The 22,016-nt window shown below is 50.5% G+C and overlaps 1 protein-coding gene and 1 long non-coding RNA gene across 3 annotated transcripts in view; one reads left to right on the top strand and one right to left on the bottom strand.

Annotated features, from left to right (window-relative positions):
* Positions 1-22,016, bottom strand: part of LOC138815377 (sphingomyelin phosphodiesterase 3-like) — a 92,086-nt gene that overhangs the window by 13,474 nt on the left and 56,596 nt on the right. Inside the window, exons 1-3 of one of the 2 annotated variants that reach the window (XM_070004729.1) lie at positions 20,920-20,951; positions 16,410-16,476; positions 919-2,467 (exon numbers count right to left, since the gene is read on the bottom strand). In XM_070004729.1, coding sequence (XP_069860830.1) covers positions 919-2,253 — 1,335 coding nt within the window. In that variant the 5' untranslated portion in view covers positions 2,254-2,467; positions 16,410-16,476; positions 20,920-20,951. Of the gene's footprint in view, positions 1-918; positions 2,468-16,409; positions 16,477-20,919; positions 20,952-22,016 lie in introns of those variants that run through there. The other variant, XM_070004728.1, reaches the window with a different exon arrangement.
* Positions 17,027-21,940, top strand: LOC138815379 (uncharacterized). Its single transcript, XR_011368305.1, has 4 exons — positions 17,027-17,102; positions 19,346-19,448; positions 21,259-21,326; positions 21,837-21,940. It is a non-coding gene; the product is annotated as an uncharacterized lncRNA (long non-coding RNA).

The following is a 22,016-nucleotide window of genomic DNA, read 5'->3' as shown; positions in this document are numbered from 1 at the left end:
GGCTAAGCACTGGCTTCAAACAGGGAACTGAGGAGTCAGGGGAGGCCGCCCTGGGCATCTGAGCCCCAGCTTTCCTAGTAAGCACTCTGTTATTTCTCACCTTAAAATAACAGAACCCATCCCCACATCAGCTACTGCCGGGGAAGGGGAGGGAGGCAGAGGAGGCAAAAAACCTTGCTCTGCATCAGTTGGCCAAATAATGCTTCAGAAAACTCTGGAAGCACCAGCAATGGCTTTTGGATAGAGAACAAAAAGTTGACATCAAAGTGTCTCAAACTCAATGGAAGATAATGCGTAATGACCAAATTGCCATGGTCTAAAAACTCCTCCAATTGCAGCCAAATTAGCAGAAATAATTATGACTCACTTTAATTAGTGACTATGGAAGTGAAGCCATGGGCTGGTGGGCAGAGAGCCTGGCATGCAGCTGCTGATAGCCAGGGGGAAGGGGCTGCTGGTGGCCCGAAGAACTAGTTGTGCTCATTGGCGAGAGGTCTGTCTGCCAGCCTGCCTTGTGTGAATGGAGATAGGGCCCAGTTCCTCTTCCCACCTGTCTCCACCACCATCATCATGGCTAGCAGCTATCATCACCACACCCACTATGCGGGCAGAGGCTCGGACCTCCTTCTGGGTTTTGCTGTGCTGATTCACTCCCACCTTGCTTGCTCCCATTTTACAGATGGGAAGATGGCAGCTCAGATCTGAGGTGGTCTGAGGAGTGGGCTCAGATCACTCACTAAGTCTGGAACCATGGCCTTTGACCTTATGCCTGTATGTTTCCCTTGTTCCTGAGCTGGGGAATCCTCTGGTCTAGCTTCATGGAAACCCTTTTCTACCTTCCATTTTAACATCCCTCCCCCGCAGACATGTGGCTTGGGTACCAGTTAGGATGGTGTAGGTTTGGCCAAGGGCTCTTACCTTGAGAAACAGAGCTCCCTTAGAGGCCAGGGCATCGAAGCTGCACCCATTGGGGTAACAGTGATAGGCCACGTCCATGACGGGGTAGCGGCTGGCAAAGAAGAGGCCACTGTTGAGACACTTGAAATTGCAGCAGCCATGACAGGCGTAGACCCCTACATCGTACAGGATGTACTCGAAGTAGCCATGCAGCTGGTCTTTCAACTTAGCCGCCGCCCGCTTGTCAAACACTTCCTGCAGGCACAGGAAGTCTAGGTTGGCAGGGAAGAAGGCTGAGACCTCATGGTCGAAGGCCTCGTCGGGATGCCGTCTCCTGCGCGCCGCCTTCTTCACCATCGAGGCCTTGTACAGGAGCTTGCTGTTGGCACCTGTATCCCCGCCGCCGCCGCCGCCGCTGCCGCCGCTGCCGCTATCTGGCCCAGCTCGTGCCTTCACCAGGGACTCCCTGGAGGCGGAGGGGCTGCCCAGGCTCCCCGAATCCCCATCATGTTGATTGTGGTTGGGTGTCTGACCCTTCGGGCCTCCAGTGGCCCCATTCCTGGCTTGGTTCCCAGTGGCAGAGTCATCGGCTTCTGGCGGCCGGCCTCCCTCCTCGCTCCCGATGCGCACTATGCAGGCATCCTCAAGGCTGCAGCCATCAGACGGGTCCCCAGAGGCTGGGCCATTGGCAGCCTCATCACTGGGCTGGCGCCCGCCATCACCCTTGTATTCCACGGAGGCTGTCCTTTTAATGCTCCCAGGGATGGCTCTGGCCCCACTATCACTGCTCTGTGGTGACACCAGGCTGCTGAAGCTGGCCGCGCTAATGGAAGTGTTGGTGGGTGAATCGATGTAGATTTTGATCTGGGGCCGGGCAGCCCCATTGCGGATCCTCTGCCCAATCTCTTTGGCCCGTGCTTGGGTGTTGAAAACATTGTTGAGCCTAGCAAGTGAGTCAGGGAGGAGGCAGAGATTGGCAGTGGCAAAACAGAAGCTTTTGCCAGCCCCTGTGCCCTTCCATTCGCTGAGCAGGGCCGCCCCGCCAACCTTGTCCTCCAGCCGTGAGTAGATGTAGTGCCTACGGGCAGACTGCAGGGGGGACCAGAAGAGGAACCCAAGAAAGGCGAAGGGCAGAGCAGCCACAAGCAGGGCCAGGTAGATGGGTGTGAAGAGGACAGTGCAGAAGAGCTGCAGGCAGCACGGGTCATCAGCCCTCTGGCGCTTCTCATAGGTGGTGGGTATGAAGGAGGCCAACAGTCGGTCCACCAGCCAGTAACATGGGAAGATGAGGGCCCAGGACACAGCGTGAAGAGCAGACAGACAGCTATTAGGAAAGGGGGTCGTGTGCAAAACCATCGCAGCTCACTGGGCGCTGCGGCCAGCCCTACTACATGGTGTCCGTGGCAGCCAGGGCACTTTTCTGGCCGGGGTGGGCAAGTTGGGGGGGGCCGTTGAAGGATGAATCACCTCCTGTCAAGATTCAGCTCTGGATGGTTAGTGGTGAATGTTAGTCGGTAGGTCATGGTTCATCTCAGTAGGCCATGCTGAGCCGCCAAGGTTTGCTGAGAACCTGCAAAGACAGAAAGTGGGGGTGTTAGTGATCTTTCAGGGAGCATGCCAGAGCCTACAGGCCCATATGGGACATTTAGGGGCAAGAGAGGGCCCTGGTACATTCCATTTATCTGTATGTTTTGGGGGTTTTGTTGTTGTTGGTCATGGGGCTTGAATTGTAGGCCTAGGCACTGTCCCTGAGCTCTGCAGCTCAAGGCTAGTGCTCTACCACTTGAGCCATAGCACCATTTCTGGTGGTTTAGTAGGGATAAGAATCTCACAGACTTTTCCTGCCCAGGCTGGCTTTGAACCATGATCCTCAGATCTCAGCCTCCTCAGTACTAAGATTACAGGTGTGAGTTACCTGTGCCCAGCCTATCTATGTTTTGTTTTCTTAAATGGCTTGATGACTGGATTGACCATCTTGACCTTGTAACCTAATTACTTAGAAATGACCTGGGTCAAGCCCGGTGTTGGTGGCTCACACCTATAATTCTAGCTACTCAGGAGACTGAGATCTAAGGATTGTAGTTCAAAGCCAGACCAGGTAGGAAAATCCGTGAAATTCTATGTCCAATCAACCACCAGTAAACCAGAAGTAGCACTGTGGCTCAATGGGCTAGAGTACTAACCTTGAGCAAAAAAAGCTCAGGGACAGTGCCCAGGCCCTGAGTTCAAGCCCAATAACCAACAACAACAAAAATGACCTAGGTCTTCCAGGGGCACAGCTTTGTGGGTACAGTGAGGACATGCAGGGGACCCCAGAGGATGCATTAGCTGAGACTGGAAGAAGTCTTTTAGGGCAGGCAATGACCATGGGTCAGAAAAGTTGCAAACACTGTCACTTGTCACTGAGGGCTGCCTAGATCAGGACTGCGAAAGGGGGCCAGAAGGTCCTGGGGCAGAAGGCAGTGTGGTTGGCGGGACCTGAGGCAGGGCAGCTCTACCGCTGTGCAACCATGCCTGCCCACAGCCTGGGTCAGGTGCTATGCTCTACCCTCAGCAGAACCGCAGCCAATGAGGACCCAGCATGGCCTAGGCATCATCAACTTCTACTTGCAAGGCCCTGCCAGTCCTTGAGATGGTTGGAAAAGCTCCTGGGGCCTGCATGGATCTGACCCAAACTTTATTCAACCTTTGCTTGTCCTGTCCTACAAGATGCAACCCAGGCAAGGCCTGCAGCAACTGAATACATCCACTCTGGGTTCCTGTCCCAGGCTCTTGGGAGACTCTGAGTTTTGGAGCTGGCCCAGGGCCCCACCCAGCAGAGGCTACTTGGTGCACTTGTTGTGCTGTGACACCAATAAAGACAAGAAACTCAAGTTTACCTGGTCTCCAGGGACCCCCAGTGCTCCTTCAGAGTGAAACTTGTGGAGGCCTCACCTGGTTTTTTTTTTTTTGTTGTTGGTCGTGGGGCCTGAACTCTGGGCCTGGGCACTGTCGCTCAGCTCTTCAGCTCAAGGCGAGCGCTCTGCACTACTTCCAGCTTTTTCTGCTTATGTGGTGCTGAGGAATCCAAACCCAGGGCCTCATGATCGCAAGGCAAGCAGCTCTACCACGGAGCCACCTTCCCAGCCCCTCGCCTGGCATTTTTATGACCAGATCAGCTGGAAGTCCTTCCTAGCCTGCCTCTACACTGGCACCTGCGTGGGTCTGGGCCTGTGGGGCCATCATTCATCCTGGCCCCTCTCTTCCTTTCTGAATCCTTGGTCACTCAAGCCAGAGGCCTGGGTATTATCTGGACTGCTCTTTCTCAGTCCACATGTTCCCATCTGTTCCTTCTGCCCACTAAGAATCCCCCCTCCCAATGTGGGCCTAGGGTTTCACCTTGCTGCTCCATCACCAGCCCCCACTCTCTACAGTAGCTCAAGACTTCCACCTCCACAGACCTGTGGAGTTCTCACACTGGTATCTCCCAGCCCTCAGCCCCCTCTCCCTGCCTCACTCACTCTCGTTGAAGACTCAGTTTAGAGTTGGGCTTGGTAGTTTATAATCCCAGAAGGATTATAAATTTGAGTCCATGCTGGGCTACATAGGGAGAACTTGTCTCAACAAAATGGGATGGGGGTGAGGTGGAGATGTGGCTCAGTGACAGAGCCCCAGGCTGGCAGTCACAGGTGCTCCAGAGCTGGGATGAATGAGTGGAGGTTGATCGGAGCTGCCCCTGGTGAAAGAGGCAGCTGTTTGCCCAGCTCAGTACCATGGTAGAAGGGGTTGTCTATGCAGCGAGTTGGTGGCCCAAGCACCTTGTAGCCTCCATCCCCATCTAAAGATGACCCTGAAGCTGATGGCTGTATCTGGTTCTGATCATCATTGTGCACAAGGGTTTTCCTTTCCTCAGGGGCAATCCGTTGGAAGTGAGCACAGGAAGGTCTCCATTCAGAGCTGCAGGTGTGTCCACGCAAACCGCAGACCACAGCTGGCTCTGTGCCAGGTCTTTGGGAAATTCAGGAGCTGGACTGTCTCATCAGATGACCAGAGCTAAGAGAGGCCAGTTTCTGCAAGAACAATGGTGGATGGGATGGGGTCTCCCAAGGCTCCTCTGCAGGGTTTGGACCTTGCTGCCCTCAAGGTAGTGCTGGCTTGGTTTTACAAGGTGGCTAAACCCCTGTGCTTTGACTATGGGTGGGTGTGGTCTCATCAAAGGGTTTCTGTGCCTGGTGCTAGTGGCTCATGCCTGTTATCCCAGCTATTCAGGAGGCTGAGATCTGAGGATTGCAGTTCAAAGCCAGCTGGGCCACAAAAGTCCTGTGAGAGTCTTTATCTCCAATAAACTACTCAGAAAAAGCTGGAAGTAGCACTGTGGCTCAAGTGGTAGAGTCCTAGCTTTGAACAAAAGAAGCTCAGGGACAGCATTCAGGCCCTGAGTTCAAGCCCCTGGACCAGCACAAAACAAAAACAAAAAAAGGATGTGGGAGTGTTTCTATGAGAAACCTTCTGTCCAGTGCATCTTGGCCCAAGCTGCACTCTGCTATGAACTGAGACAGGGATTTGGGGGGGGGGTAAGGAAAGAGAGACCCCTTCAGCTGGCCTGTTCTCCCTCATTCTAGCTGTGACCCCAGAAATGCTTCTGAGCAACTCCCCTCCTGGCAGTGGCGATGAGTGGTCAGAGGTGTTTTTGTTATCATTTAGTGTTTAGCTGGGATTTGAGGTGGCTGGCAGCCCCAGGAGCAAGTGACAGAAGTGCCACCACACTGATCCTCTAAATCAATGGAGCCCTGAGCCTCCTGGGCCTTTCTGCTCCCATGCCAGGCCCTTCATAGCTGGCCCTCCCCTGATCCAAGCCCCCCTCACTAGGCTCTCCTGCAGTGCTGTAGATAGGAGCTGTCCCAGGTGCTGCCACTGTCCCTGCCCCACACGGGGTCCCTGCATCTACACATAGAAGCTGAGCCATAGGAAACACAGAAGGACTGCCACTGATGAATGGGTTTCTAAAGCTCTGTGGTTAATTATTTTGTCTCAGGGAAATGAAAGGAGGGTAAACAAACCACACACATTAATTAGTCTGATCTACACTTTCCCCATGAAGGAGGAGTGCTGCATTTACACATTAGAGGCTGGCAACTTCTAGAGAGTTCCCTTGTCCTCAAGAGGTATGGCCACAGTAGGATGTGGCTTTCCTGGGCTGGCCGGACACAGGCCGGGGCTCAGCTGCTCCAGGCCTCTCTATCTTGCTGGTGCTGCTTTGGCAGGCTGGACATTGTGGGTGTGGCCTGCCCAGGCTCTGCCTCTGGGCGAGGAATCCCTTCTCCTCCATGCCCTGTTTTCTCCCATGCTCTTGGGGGGGAGGGCAGCTTTGCCCAGCAGAGCCCACCACAGGGCACCTCTGATGGAGTCATCCAAACCCATGTGTTCTGAGCTTCTGCAGCTCAGCCTCTTAGACTAGATTGTCCTTTAAGGTTCCTTATGTGAATGAAGACCAATAGTCACCCCTGGGTTGATCCTCTTTGCAAATCCTGGTATGTGGTTTCCAGGGTTACCCAAAGCCACCCTCCAAACACCACGGTCTCTAGGGCTGGGCTAGATTCCTAGATGCCCTTATATCCTCAGAGATCCTGGTATACCCTGGGGTTTACTCCAGAGCCTTGGGTCCAAGATGTAACACCAAGAGGTGTTACACAGTGATCCAGGCAGTGCTCCAAGAAGCCAGGCTCTTATGTTCTAGAAACAGAGATCTGCCTTGCCTTCACCTGGGCTTTACGGCTCTGCCCTCAACGACTCAACTGCATGAGATCCTGGCACTTCTCATGAGGACTAGAGAGGACCATGGTGACCTTGCCAGCTCTACTTCCTTCCCTCCTCTTCACCCTTCCACTCTCTCCACAGGTTCACCCTCATATGCTTTTTCCTCTCTTCCAAGCCTGTGTTCTCTGCCCTGTTTGGAGGCTGATCTGAGCCCAGGCTCAAGATTCTAGGACTCTGACTCAGAATGCCTCCATGGGCCTCAGAGATGTCCCTACACTGTTTGGGCCAGAGCCATCGCCTTTGCTAACTTGTCTCTTTCTGCTGCAGTAGGAACTATACTGTGCCATATATCTAGGATAGATAGAGGGGCAGAGGGCCCTACAGTTCACAAGTTGACCTGGACAGGAGGGGTCATACCTAGAGATGTCTGGAAATCCAGACAATTGAAAGACCATTTGGGAGAGGAGAAAGTGGACCATGGCCGGACCCCAGAGGTACTCGCCATTTCTAGGTATCCAGGGACATTGACAGCAAGCAATCCCAATTCCAGTATGGCTGCTTCTACCAGCTCACCCGTCACCACTGAGACGCTTGCTAACGGAGACCTGCAGGCACCACAGCCTGGGAAAGGGGGGAAAGTGGCTTCTCAGAGGTCTCCTCTGAGTCGTGGTCTCTCACCTGAGATACTCTGCTCTATTCTCACCAGGAATGGTCCTCTCTGGGGAAGGTGAAGCTGAGCACTGGATTTGTTTTTCTTTTGGGGGGAGGGGCAACTACATGGGACTGCTGCCACTGGATGCCAAAGTATCACAGACCCTGGGACAGGAACTCGGCTCCAAGCTTGCTGGTGTACAGAGCCCGCCTGCAGAGCAGCTTCAAAGGGTCCAGAGGGATGCTGACTTTGATTCTGAATTTCTTCTGCAATGAGTAAGTAAGCCAGTTCTCTGTTAGGCAAGGCAAGCCCTGGCTGCTTTGTGAAGGCCTGCACCAGCTCTGGGCCAAGGTGGGGGGTGGGGGAGAGGAATGGGGAAGCTCTGAGCTTTGGGAAGCTTCTGATTAATTGAGGTCTGCAGTTGGCTCATTTGGGCATTAGGAGAGGACTTATCTTTCCTTTACTAACCCTTGGGCCTGCTGAGCACTCTCTTCCTAGACCCAAGTTGTCCTGGAGCAAAGGACCCTCCTCTCCAAGTTCTCTTTGTGTCCATGCTCATGTCTAAATAGGAGCTGGGCCAGGTCCCAGGTTTCCACAGGAAAGGCCTGTGGGTTGCTCCAATCCAATTACCCAAATGTGCCTGCATCCGCCAGCAGCACGGAGCTGGGGCCAGCACATTCTGCCTGATGCTACCTCGGGAGTTGGCATGGCAACCTGAGCTCTGAGCTGCTGAAACTTGGAGTCAGCTCGTCACTGGGAGGACAGAAAGATTGAAGAGAGACTAATGTGTTTCTGAGTGGGATGGAGCAGGCAAACCCAGGTGAAAACCACATCCCAGACGGAATTGAGGTCTGGGGCTAGGTGCTGGTGGCTCACACCTATAATCTTAGATACTCAAGAGGCTGAGATCTGAGGATCATGATTCAAAGCTAGCCTGGGAAGGAAAGTCCAAGAGACTCTTATCTCCAATTAACTACCAACAAAAAGCCAGAAGTGGAGCTATGACTCAAGTGGTAGAGTACTATCCTTGAACAGTAAAGCTCAAGGATAGTGCGCAGGCCCTGAGTTCATACTCCAAAACAGGCGCGTGCGCATGAGCATGCACACACACACACACACACAACACACACACACACACACACACACACAACACACACACACACACACAGAAGAATTGGGGGTCTGGGGTTGGGCATGAATATGTGGGCTATAGCAGTGATGCCCATGGACATAGGTGTGCCAGGTAACAACTGTCTATTCATCCTTCTAGATCCAAACACCTCCATATTGCCTACACCCTCCCTGTTCTATTTCTCTGGTTGAGGCAGACCATTGCCCTGATAATACTCAAAAGGGAGGGCAGGAAGCCAGGTCAGGCTGAACTGCACTCTAGTTCCCTCTGATCCCAAGCAGAACCAAACTCAGCTTTCCCGCAGGAAAGAAGCCTCTATTTCCTCTGAGTTGAAAGTATTGCACAGAGAGCCTGAGGCATCTGGAACCTTCCTTGAGAGAGAATCCAATTCAGAGGAAAAAAAGACATTAGGGCTTGAAGGAGAGAGACCAAGTCTTAGTGACATATTGAGCTCTGATCGCCTGGTGCCTGCAGCCACACAATCCATAGACTTTTTAATTAATGAGTCAGCAAATCCCTATCCTCTTTTTTTTTTTTTTTTTTTTTGGCTATAGTCACTTTGACTTGGGTTTTTGTCACTTGCCACTAAAGAGATCGTGCTGTATTTATACTCATCAGGTATGTGATCTTTCTAAAATGCAGTTCTTCTCAGCTTTGCCTCCATCTGTGCTTCTCCTGATTGGCGGAGTAGAGACCCTTTTCTGAATCCAAGGGGACTCAAGTTCTCATGGGATCTGTGTGGCTCAGCACACCCGTTGGAGAGAGACAGCAACTTGAACAGACAGATGTCCATACAAACTCTGGGGCCAGGTCTTCCTGCTGGATATTGGACACCTTGCCTAAAGGATGCTTCTGAGCCCTTAGTTTTCTCCTGATTAAACATGGGTCATCCTCTGGGATGGTTAGAAAGGGCCACATATGCTCAGTGCTTAGTATAGAGACTAACTTGTCTCTGCCATGATCACCAGCATGATCTCCTTGCTGTAAAGGCCCTTAAGAGAGTTGGGGTCCAGCTAAGTGGTACAGTACATGTTTAGTATCTGCCAAGCCCTTGGTTTGATCCCCAACACGCGTGCACACACACACGCACGCACGCACGCGCGCGCACACACACACACACACACACATGCAGCTGGAGCCTTCAGAGTTTCCTTCATGTGGCCTAGCTAGCCTTACAAAGAGGTACCTACTCTTCCAGATGAAGGGCAAGGACCATGTAGGAGATGTCAGAACCTGTCTTCTGGCAGGATACCATCCAAGCTGTCTGTTGTGGGTTGCTTGTACAAGCTTCAGTCATAGGCCTCTGCAGAAGCCAGGTGCAGACAAAAGAGCCATAAAATTTTCAAAAAGAAACCTTGTGCAGGAGCTATGAATACATCATGTGGTTTCTGAGAGGAGGAAGAGGCTGCAAGCAGCTCTGGGATATTCTTTTCACCAGCCAGCTTCTGCATTTCTGTCAGAACTCAGAAAGCCTGCAGGAAGCTGACTTGTCTCTGATTGGACAGCAAGCCTGGTGTGGTGGAACAAATCAGTAACCCCAGCTATTTGGAAGGTACAGATAGAAGTATCTGAGTTTGAGGCTAGTCTGAGCAAAACCATCAACATCTGTTTCAGGAAAAAACAAAACAAAACAAAACAAAAAGGACTAAGCATAGCTCAAGTGGCAGAATACTTTCCTAGCAAGTATGAGGCCCCAGATTCAATCCCAAAACAATAGCAAAAATAAGGAAGGAAGGAAGGAAGGCAGGCAGGCAGGCAGAGAAAGAAGGAGGGAGGGAGGAAGCAAGGAAGAGAGTGAGTGAGGGAAGGAGAGAGGAAGGAGGGAGAGAGGGAGGGAGGAAAGGAGGTAAGGAAATCTCAAGCTGGAGCAGGAGCCAGGGATACCAAGACAATCTGATGTTTAAAATAGCAAAGCCCCTGGAGCTTTGCCTCTAGAGCAATGGGAAGCACAGAGGAGAGAGTAATCGGAGGCACAGAAGAAGACTGAGTTTGAAGATCTGACCTCCCTACCTTCCACTACTTACTAATTCAGCTTCATCTACTGGTGACCCACAAAGGGCACTGCTAGAAGGACAGGCACCAAAACTTGTGCCTGAACTGCCCCATGCTACAAAGACCCTGGTGTTACTCTCAAGAACTTGCCTGAAGCAGATCCAGCTCTCTAGAGCTGCTCAAGCAGAAGCCATGGGGCTCCTGCCAGTCTAGCCTGGGCCTTTTATCCTCAAGCACCCTGAGCCTGCCTGGGTACTGGGGTCTGAGTTTGAGCTGAGCCTCAGCAATAGCCACAAGCAGGGCATCCTGGAACTCCTCAGCAGGTTGCCTTATCTGCCTTTGGTAAATTCTCTGGTATCTGCTTATTGAGTGCCAAGGAAGACCCCTCAGCATGCCCCTTGCTGGCCCAAACCATCTCCACCCATAGGAGACCATTCTCAGGGATGGCAACCAGAGGCCTTTTGCTTCTCTCAGTCCTGCTGATGAGACTGTGTGTGCCTCAACAAAGTCTTTATCTCCCTGCCACAAAGGCTGAGTCAATGGCTTGTGAGGCAAACAAGGCTTGAACACACTTTGCTCTAGAAGGAATGACAACCTGCCTTCTGGAGGAGGAAGATTTTAAACCTAAGTGCACATGAATGCTAGCATTTCTGCAGACCCTGGGATCGGCTGTGTTTCCAGCACAGCATTTCCTCTTGGAATGGGTTGGCTGTCTGAGCGATGTGTGGGCATTTCCAGGCACCAGAGAACACAGATGAAGACAACAAACCTTCCTGAAACAGAACAGACTTGCTGAAATTCTTCCGAAGGCAATCATTTCACATTCAGCTTGAACTTTTCTATGCAAAGAATACTTAACAAATTGAGTTCTGGAGGAGAATTTATGCAGAGATCAAACAGTCAATGAGTGAGGGTGAGTAAATAAGAGCAGGTGTCCGCGTGTCACCAACGCTGGGGCAGCTGAGCCAGAGGGCTGGGCTTTCTGGGCTGAGGCCCAACTCTCACTTCCTGCTGAGGCCTGAGGCCCTTGTTCTGGACTCTTTGGGGGATTTCTGGTTAAAGGCCACTGAGAACCAACCAGGACTCTGCCCTTCAGAGAGAGGGTACCCAGCTCAGGCTGAAGAAAAGGCTGTATGTGTGAGGAGTTCTTCAAGCTACCCGTAAGGCTGTCCAGTGTATCTACTGTATATACTTGGGAAGGGGATTCAGGGAGTCAGCTGTAGTCAGCTATCCTGGGAGCTGGGACTTGGAGTCTGTTTGCTTAAACAGTAGATCAGTCATTTGTCCAAGTCCAAGACCCATGGGGAAGAGATTATGGGAGTTTTCTAAATTCTGCCTCCAAATCTGTCTTCCTCCAACACTACAGGTCCTATGGGGCTCTGGGTTCCAACCAACAGCTACCCCTTTGGGGGTGGCAACAGTATTGAATCCTACACTTCTGAAAGAGGAGACAGAACTCTGGGCTCTAGTTGTAACAGCTATGTGTACTCAGATGACTAGTGTAGTCAGTGATACATCTCCACTCAGGAGTGGCTACTTAAATACGTAACCTGCTTTGCCTGGGTAAAGTGGTGAGTAGAGATTTCCCTTTGTCTGCATCTCCCTCCAGGCCTGGTCCAGGACTCCGGCCTCATCCCTTCCCTTGGCCTCTGGAACAGCCACAGTGGGCACAGAGGATAGTCTAACTTCTTAGTCTGCTAATATCAGGAGTAAGACATTCCAGAGTTCTTTCCCAATGCCACATTGACCCACAGAGCTTAAATGGTAATTGTTCCATCAGCTAGGGCTCAGGATGAGGAGGCATGGAGCAGGGCCCATCAGCCCACGAGAGCAAAAATAATACTATCTTTGATTTTGTGTGTGTGTATGTGTGTGCGTGCGTGCAAGCATGCGCATGTGCGTGCCAGTCCTGGGGCTTGAACTCAGGTCCTGGGCATTGAGCCTGAGTTTTTTTTGCTCATGTCTAGCTCTCTACTACTTGAGGCACAGCTCTACTTCTGGCTGTTTTTGGTTAATTGGAGATAAGAGTCTCACAGACTTTCTTGACCAGGCTGGCTACAAACTGCAACCCTCAGATCTCAGCCTCCTGAGTAGCTGGGATTATAGGCAAGAGCCACCAGTGCTTGGCTACTACTTTGGATTTTAACCATAGCATCACCCAGCCCATCCTGGCCAGTGGAGGAAGGCTCTGGTTTGCTATGTTATAGTCCATTTATTTGATGCTCCAAACTGCCTTGATTGATGGCCTTTGATTTCCAAAAACATAGCCAGATCTACCTCTCGACCCCACTTCCTCCTCTTCATACTGGTAACAATTGTGATTCCCCCACCCTGAATCCAGGATAAGTGGAGATTCATGCCTCACTGCCTCAGTGTGGGGACTGAAAAAGGTTATTCTTGTTTTGTGCCTAAGTCCTCTGGGACTATGAGGTATTAGGGCTCCTGAGCCTTAATCTTTTAATTTTTAGTGGAAATTTTTTCTGCTCAGAAAGAGGCAGTTGCTTTGGTGATACAGGTAGAAAGTAAATCCACTGACACCAAGAAGCAAATCCATTGGCAACCTCTGTGAAGGGTCAGTGGGAAGGGATGGTCTGGCGACCAAGCAGGACCTGCAGGTGTCAGGCAGGAGGCAGCGATGTTGAGAGTCCTTCAAGCCTAGAGTCTGAGCCAAGAAGCTGGGGGTATGGTCAGACACCCCCACGTCATGCTGGTGGACAGGGGCAGGGCCCGCAACAGCAGCTGTTAAAACAGGGATTCAAGAGTACCAGCATATCAGACATGACTGCTTGTGGCATTTTACCTGCAAGTGCCTGAAAATTTGCAGCAACAGAGACACCTTGCCTCCTTAGTGTGTGAACTCAGGGTGCTGGTTCGCCCCGAAGGTACGTGGATAGGAAGGTGTTAGGTGGAGAACCAGGAAGAGGCAGCGACAATAGAGGGACAGACAGGAAACTGAGAGTGGACGCAAGGGGGATGTAGCCACTCAGAAAGGACCATGGTGCCAGGACCCCTCCGTTGATGACCACTGCAACCTCCAGATCTCTGCCTGGAGGCCAGGAAGAGACATGGGGGTGGGGGGAAGAGTGTGGAACATGGGCCTAGAAGCAGATCTCTAGCGGCTCACGGGTATAACATCCCTTCAGCAGTGCAGGTCAGCCTCCATAATCCTGACCACATTGCTCCCCGTTGTGCCCAGGGTTCCTGCAGGCCTCAGGAGGGTCCTTGGCTGGCCTTACATAGGCCATTTTTGTCTTGACAGCTGGTTGTTTCTGTACATGTATTGTCCAGGTTTACAGACTGCACACCAGAAAGGTGCCCAGCTCCTATCACACAGATCTGACCCTTGCAGAGATCTATTAAGGTGGAGACAGGAGGCTGAACCTATGTCAACAAATCCATTCCTCTAAGCAAGAGGCACAGGGGCTTGTGTGTTGTCTCTGCAGCACCAGGGACCTTGTGCAAAGGGCACTCTGGGAGCACATGGGAGGTGCTCATCACTCCAACTCAATTCTTCCTAAGGAATGAGAGTTCTGGTTTTTTGTTTTTCTTTTTTTCCGGCAGTATTAGAGTTTGAACTCAGGACCCTGTGCTGGCTAGACAGGTACTCTACCACTTAGGCCACACTTCCAGAGAAGGGTCTATTGTCTAACTCTGAGGCCAGATGAGGAATGAGGCTTGTACCCCACTTCACATCCTATAGGCCCTCAGTATATATATGTATTTTTTCTATTGCCTGTCTGTGTGGCTAGTGGACAGGTAATGGGAAGCCTGCCACCTGCCTGACAAATGACAGCCCTGCCCCCTGCTGACCAGGAGCACCATAATAGCTTCAGCGAGCCATCTCCTCTCAGGCCACCTGTGGCCTTCTTTCATTCCTTTTTCTTTTCCTGCAGAGGTGGGGCCCCAGCCAAGAAGCAGTCCACAACAAGGACACAATGAGCATCAGAAAGGCAGAAATATTGGATCCAATTGTGACCTCAAGCAGATGCCACAGAACAAACACCTCCAAGGATATGCTCTTATCTCTGAGAGTGCATCCAACTGCACAACCACACTGCAAGGGTAGAGTTGGCCCCACTGTACAGATGAGTCAGCTGAGACTCAGAAGTAAATGACAGTTCCTGAGAGGTACAAGCTGGATCACTTCAATACAATTTCCCTTCTCTCTCTCTACCTTTCCCAACAAAGCTGACTATAAATGATATGTTAATGCATGTTAAAACATGTAAATGAGCACCAAGCCTCCATCCTTTCCAGGAGGAGTTCTTAAGAAGAATGACAGTTCCTGCATTATCTGCCTTGTCCTTGTTCCTCAAGTTCCACAAGACAAAACTCCTGCTTGACTTCCATCCTAAAGGTTACGCTTGTAACCTACAGTGGTCTTAGTGACAACCTTAATATCTTCCTCCTTTCCTGCAGGTTGCTGGCTTCATCCATCTCTTTTTCTTTCCTTCCTTCCTTCCTTCCTTCCTTCCTTTCTTTTTTTTTTTGGTCCAGATGTGGGCCTGAACTCTGGGCCTGGGCGCTGTCCCTCAGCTCTTCAGCTCAAGGCTAGTGCGCTACCACTTGAGCCACAGCGCCACTTCCGGCTTTTTTCTTTTTGCTTATGTGGTGCTGAGGAATCGAACCCAGGGCCTTAGGCATGCAAGGCAAGCACTCTAACACTGAGCCACCTTCCCAGCCTCCTCTTTCTTTCTTCTTTCTTTCTCTTTCTTTCTTTCTTTCTTTCTTTCTTTCTTTCTTTCCTTCTTTCTTTCTTTCTTTCCTTTCTTTCTTTCCTTCCTTCCTTCCTCCCTCCCTCCTTTCCTCCCTTTCTTTCTTTCTTTTCTCTCTCTCTCTCTCCCCCCCTCTCCTGCTTGCTCACTCGCTTTTGTCCCTGGACTTCTTTTGCTGAAGACTAGCACTCTACCACTTGAGCCACAGTGCCAATTCTGGCTTTATCTGATTGGAGATAAGAGTCTCCTGGAAGTTTTTGTTGTCTTTGAACTGTGATCCTCAGATCTCAGCCTCCTGAGTAGCTAGGATTAAAGGTGTGACCACCGGCAGCCAGCCTAGTTTCCTCTTTTGTTCCCCCATAGTTATCACTACCTCGGCCCCCTAAATCTCTCTTCCTTCCTAGCCTGGGGGCACTCCTGGCAGCTCTGAGGACATTATTTTTGTTAATATTGGGAAGTGGGGGGTTCTTCTAATGATCTTGCTGTTTGACTCCTGGTCTGAGGTGCCTGATTCTCAGGAGGTCATGATGTTCTTAGTTTCTGCTTTTATTCCCGAGATTTCCTAGTAGTTTGTTATTTCTCTGGGATGAATTTAAGAGAACTGGTCTGGGCTGGGAAGTTGGCTCAGTGGTAGAGCGCTTGCCTTGCATGCATGAGGACTGGGTTCGATTCCTCAGCACCACATAAGCAGAAAAAAGCTGGAAGTGGCACTGTGGCTCAAGTGGTAGGGTGCTAGCCTTAAGCTGAAGAGCTGAGGGACAGTGCCCAGGCCCAGAGTTCAGTCCCAACAACCTATGAGAGGGGGGGGGGGGGCAAGAGAGACTGGTCAACTTTAAAGCTTCTGATCCAGATTGATTTCTACCAAGGTTGTGTCAATTTACCTACAGATTGTTTGATAATGGCTATTTCATAATAACCAGCTCTTGGTTTTAGCATTTAAAAACTTTGTTTTTATTGTTTGGTGAGCAGTGATACTGGTTTCATTTTTCTAGATAATTTACTAGTATCCTTCCACTCGTCCTTTTCCTGGGAACTGAAGGAGTTTGTATTTTCTTCACAGACATAGGAGACAAGACAGACCTCCTTTAGGCTGGCATTGTACCCCACAAGAGGACAGGCCTGCCTAGACCATTAACCGGGGAGCTAATAGTTTCCAACTTAAAACTGGGCAGCAGAACTGTTCTTAAGCAATTTCACATAGCACTTCATTACACTAAAAACATTAACCCTCTAGCAGGCCAGGAGAGGCCTAGCCTGCCACCCCTTTCAAAAGCCTCAGTCTTACCTGAGGAGGGGGCCACCTGGATCTTGACTTTTCTTCTGAACAGAGGGGATGTCACTGCAGTCAAGACCTAGAAAGAGAAGAGCAATTTACCGAGGTGACCGGAACAAACTCCGGAACTCTACCAACAGCCAAGGAGCAGCCCAGAACAGGTGTGCCAGGTACAAAGACCAGAGAAGCTCCACCTGCGCCGGAGGCGTTGCCACACCCTTCCCTGTCGCCAGGGCCTGGGTGTGGGTCTGGCTGACCACTCCGGCAAAGGGCTGCCCCGGAGGGGACGATGGGGAGGGGTTTCTGTGAGGCACGGGGAGGAAGTTTGAACGCAGTGCGGGACTCCGAGGGAGGGGAGAGGGAAGAACCCTCCACTTGGACGGCAGCACCCGGGCCCGCCTGGGGCACGCTGGGGGGCGGGGCCCAGGAAAAAGGCGAATGCGATCAATGCCGCCACCGCAGCCCTGGGGTCCATCTGCTGGCGGAAGCCCGGACCGTCAGGGTGCTCCCCGGGGGCGCTGGGTGTAATCTCTACCTCCCACCGACAGCGTGCTGGGGAGTGGCGGAGGAGGGGCTGAATCCAGGCCCTGGACCTAGTGGTCACCTGGGTGAGTTGCAGGGGAGAAAAAAGCAGCGTCTGGCAGCAGATCTGGTAAAGGGCAGGACCGGCGAGGACGTTTCGTGACCCCAGCGGGGTCTTAGGAGGTGAGTGTTGGTGAGCGGAAGCCTTTGGACAAGATTGCGCAGGTTCTCTCATCCTGTGGCGGCCCCCGGCCTAGGATTCTGGACCTGATACCCCAAGGCCCCGCCCCAGGCCCTCCTGATCCACCCTGGTCCTCAGGTGCTGTTCCTCCCATCACGCACCCCGGCCTCCCAGGCTGTCTGGACTCTTTAGCCCCGCCCCGGCCCAGCTGGCATCCCGGGTTCCTGGCCCTGCCCTCTGGTCTGAGTCTTGCAGGGGAAGTTCAGGGCCTAGCCAGCCGGGCTAGTGAAGCTCTCTGTACCCTCCACTTTCTTAAGGAGGTACCCAGAGTCCTCATTTTTTAAATTTTAGTATTGTTTTGTTACTGGAGACAGAGCCTAGAGCCTTGGTTAGTTGGTATACAAATATGAAAAAGTAGCTCATAAACTGGGCGGCGGTAGCTCATGTCTGTAATCCTAGCTACTCAGGAGGCTGAGATCTGAGGATCCTGGTTCAAAGCCAGCTGAAGCAGGAAAGTCCATGAGATTCTTATCTCCAGTTAACTACTATGTGTACACACACACACTCATAGTAGCTCATAAAGGAAGGTTATGTCATCAGTCCCCTCCCCCCGCTTTTTTTTTTTACAAAACATATGTAGCCCAGGCTGGCTTTGAACTCTCCATCCTCCTGCCATAGCCTCCTCACTGCTGGGATATAGGTATGGCTAATTGCCTGGTTCCGAAGCTCTCTCAGCCCCATAGCCAAAGTAGAGCTACCACTCTCCACAGGATTTCTTTGGACCGTGTCCTATCTTTTATGTACAATTTGCTTGCCAGTCACCCAAACTAAATGTTTCAGAATAATTTGAAATCTGAGTCCCCAATCCACTTGCTGTCCTGCAGCCAAGGATATTGTAGGGGCTGGCATGAATGGCTCCTCTGATGGCAAAGTCAGTGTGTGGGCTCCACAGAGGCCTGGTTCTCCTCCAGCCACCCATGTAGCTGCTGAGCCTCCAGTACCTGCTGCCCTGGAACACTGGGGCAAGTGCAGGACCATGGGTGTAGCTAGCACTACATGCATCTCAGAACCTGATGCTCTCAGATCAAGGTGGGAAGAAGGAAGTCAGAGCCCACAAGGGGACTTAGGTTCCCTTTGGGGTCCTAGTTCCCACATGGACACCCTGACTTTTTCCCTTTAAGCTAAGTACTCGGGAACCCCTTCCCCCACCCCATAGCCAGGAGAGTCTGCAAGCTATCCTGACTTCCAGGAGATACCCTGACTCCTGTCCCTGGGATGTATTTCTCCTCACCCTTGGTTAGGTGGATGACCCTAGTCCACAGGCTAGCAAGCTTTTGGAAGTGGACATAAGCTGGGTGTTGGGGGTTTACACCTCTAGTCCTAGCTACTTAGGAGGTTGAGACCTGAAGGATCTTTGTTCAAAGCCAGCCTAGGCAGAAAAGTATGAGAGAGTCTATCTCCAATTAACCAGCAAGTCCAACTGCAGGGATGGATCAACTGGTAGACTATGAGCAACGAAGCCAAGTGACCTGGAATTCCTGAGTTCAAGCCCTAATAAAAGCAAAGAGGAGGAAAAAAAGACAAGTGGCTCAAATGCTAGAATGCCTACCTTGTAATTACTAAGCCCTGAATCTGAAATCCAAGAACACACACACACACACACACACACACACAAGAGAAAAAAGAAAAAAAGAAGGAAGGAAGAAAAGCTGGAAAGAAAGAAAAGAGAGAAAAATAAGGCTGGACTGTAGGATCTGGGCAAGTCTCAGCCTGCAATGTCGTTTCCCCACACTGGGAAGAGCTCACTCTCACTAGGATTTCAGAAGGTTGTCAAGCAGTCTTTGGCCCCTGACAGTCTCTAAATGAACAATTTCCAAGCTTCCTACTCTCTGCCAAACTTATGGGAAAAAAAAATCCTTTACGTGTTTTTCAAAAAAGAATTAAGTGACAGGAACTGACTATTTAGGAAGGAGTTCCTGATGGGAAATGACTTATCTCCAGCCTTGACATTATAGGCCCTTTCCTCAAAAGAATAGAAAAACATGTAAGATCTCTGATATTCTGAGACAGACCTTTTTTTTTTTTTTTTTTTTTTTTAATTCTGCTCTCTCACAGTCCTTTCACAAACTACAGCCTTTCTCTCACTTTGAAAATCAGATCACACCAAGTCAGGAATTCGAATTGCGAGGAATCCGCCCCAAGCCTCCCTTTGCCAACTGTACATCTCAATGTACTCCCAATACAGCAGAATCCCGTCCCGAACCCTGTCCCACTGCAACGCTGATCCACAGCATCTTTGAGAACGCACCAGTTGGAAATGGTGAAACAGAAGAATCTTTCATCCCAGGGTGAGTGGGGCCTGCAGTGCTGCTCTTCCTGGCTCCGGAAGCTGTCTGTGCCTGGGCTGAGTTGGGGCCTCTAGTTTAAATAGGCAATGGAAGTGGGGCAGGGCCGGTCTGGGGGCCGGGCATGGAAAATGGGCTATTTACCTAGCACAGCAGAACAGTGTGCACACAGCCAGCAGTGGTCCAGCACATGCCTGCCTGCCTGCCTGCCTGCCTGTCCACCAGGAGGCCTCAAGCCTGTAGGCCCCTAGACCACAGACCAGGACCTGAGGTGACCCTTGATGGACATGCAGCTTCAATTAGAGACCAAGCCCCTGGATTTTCTGAGCAGGGCCAGGTGAAGCTCTTGGATGCCTGTATTTTGCCTGAGTAACAGAACCAGAGTGGAATTGAATGGACCTGCTCCTCAGAAGCAGCAGAGAGCAGGCAGGATACCTCTCCAAGACTTAGATTTCTTCCTTCTTTCCTTCCTATCTTCCTTCCTTCCTTCCCTCTCCTTTCTCTTTTTTTCTCTTTCCTTTTCTCCTTCTTCTCTTCTTTCCCCCTTCCTTCCTCTTTCTTTTCTTCCATCCTTTCTTTTCTTCCCTCCTTTCCTTCCTTCTTTCTTTCTCTCTTTCTCTTCTTCTCTCTCACTCTTTCTTTCTTTCTCTCTCTTTTTTTTTCTTTCTTTCTTTCTTTCTTTCTTTCTTTCTTTCTTTCTTTCTTTCTTTCCTTCTTTCTTTCTTTCTTTCTGATGTGCTTATTGGAGCTTGAACTCAGGGCCTGGGTGCTGTCCCTTAGCTTTTTCTCTCAAGGCTGGTGCTCTATCACTTGAGCCACAGCACCACTTCTTTTGTTGTTGTTGTTAATTGGAGATAAGAGTCTCATGGACTTTCCAGGATCTTTAAATCTCAGCCTCCTGAGTAGCTAGGATTACAAGTATGAACTACTGGTGCCTGACTAGTTTCTACTTTCTTTAAATGCAGGTAATACTTGCCGGGGGAGATGGGTGGCAAGGCCTTGGTCTAACTGAGGAAAGAATAGATTTATATATTAAAGCTAGATTTTTTTTTTTTTTTTGTCAGTCATGCGCTTGAACTCTGGGCCTGAGCGCTGTCCCTGAACTCTTTTTGCTCAAAGCTCCTACTTTGAGCCACAGCTCCACTTCAGGTTTTTAATTAGAGATAAGAGTCTCATGAACTTTACTGTCCAGGCTGGCTTTGAACCACAGTCCTCAGATCACAGCCTCCTTAGTAGCTAGGATTACAGGCATGAGCCACTAGCATCTGGCTAATGCTAGATTTTATTAAAGTAAGAGTGATCTTAAAGTGACGTATGCCCCCAAAAGGAACTGAAGGCAGATGGCTTGACCAGTAATAGTCAAGTACCCCAAACCTCTAGTCTCAAGATTGGATTTAACAATTATGCTATTGATTATGTTAAGATCTGTACACAATTGTGGTGATTTCTAAGAAAGGGGAATAGAATGGTTTACCTCGTAAGGTGTCTTCAGACCTAAGATGGCAATCTGAGTGGGGGAGTGGACATGAAACCACAACTACAGTGAGACATGGATGAGGTCACAGTGAGACATAGATGAGGCCTCTGGCTTATCTCCAGAGGTGGGGAAGTCTCTGATGGGGTGGTTGCTAAGGACCATTAGCCACTGTACTAAGAAGTGTCTCAACCATAGCCAGCCATTACTCCAGGACAATGATGGGGCAGGATGTTTGGCAAAACGTTGCTGGATACAGTGTGGCACCTGTTCCCCGGCTCCCTTGTGTTCTTCTTACTCCCTTTTGTCCTGCCTACCCCATACCACCTGACTTCATAGGTGCAAGAATGTTTGCCTGGCTCATAGGAGGAAGATTGATTTATTCACGTGGGGAGGCTCAAGCCCAGGTAATGTATTCAAAGTTTCACAGGCCTCCAGTCAAGTGTCAGGCTCAGGTTTCATGCAGATTTGAGTCATTCCAGTCTCAAGTTAACAGTGGAAGCAGCTTCTGGTTTGGGGGAAGGAATCACTCCGAGGCCCCCAGCACCAAGGCAAGGGGAGTGGCAGGTATGTTCATGGCACCTGTTTGTCCATTTGGTTGAGACATTGGGTATAGGGTGTACAAGGTGCCTGAGAATAATTGCTGGAGAAAGTTGGTTCAAGGACTCCCCATAGAGTGCTGTGGGAGGGAACTGTCAAACTTGGGTTGGTTCAACTTGACTTTCTGATCTGTGAACAGAGGCTAAGGCATCTGCTAGTAGGAATGAACACAAAGCAGTAGTTCATTTGTCATTTCATACTTGGGAAAACTTTCTGTCCTTAATAGTAAAGGCAAGTTTGTTAGTATATAATTGGGAATCACATATAAGAACCTGTATGCATTTTCAATTTGATAATGACTTCTCTTTTGCCCCCAGAGTACTTTTGCTTCCAAATCAGAGGACCTGACTAACTGTTGCTGGAATCAGAAGAGAAGCCAACTTTACCATCAGTACTGATAAAAGAGAAGGAGAGATTATGATTACACTTTTTTTTTTTGGGGGGGGGTCCGGTCACGGGGCCTAAACTCTGGGCCTAGGCGCTGTCCCTCAGCTCTT

Source organism: Dipodomys merriami, unplaced genomic scaffold, assembly GCF_024711535.1.
Source record: "Dipodomys merriami isolate MVZ:Mamm:240054 unplaced genomic scaffold, mDipMer1.0.p SCAF_64, whole genome shotgun sequence".
NCBI classification, from domain to species: Eukaryota; Metazoa; Chordata; class Mammalia; order Rodentia; family Heteromyidae; genus Dipodomys; species Dipodomys merriami.
This window is presented reverse-complemented; position numbering and strand designations above follow the sequence as displayed.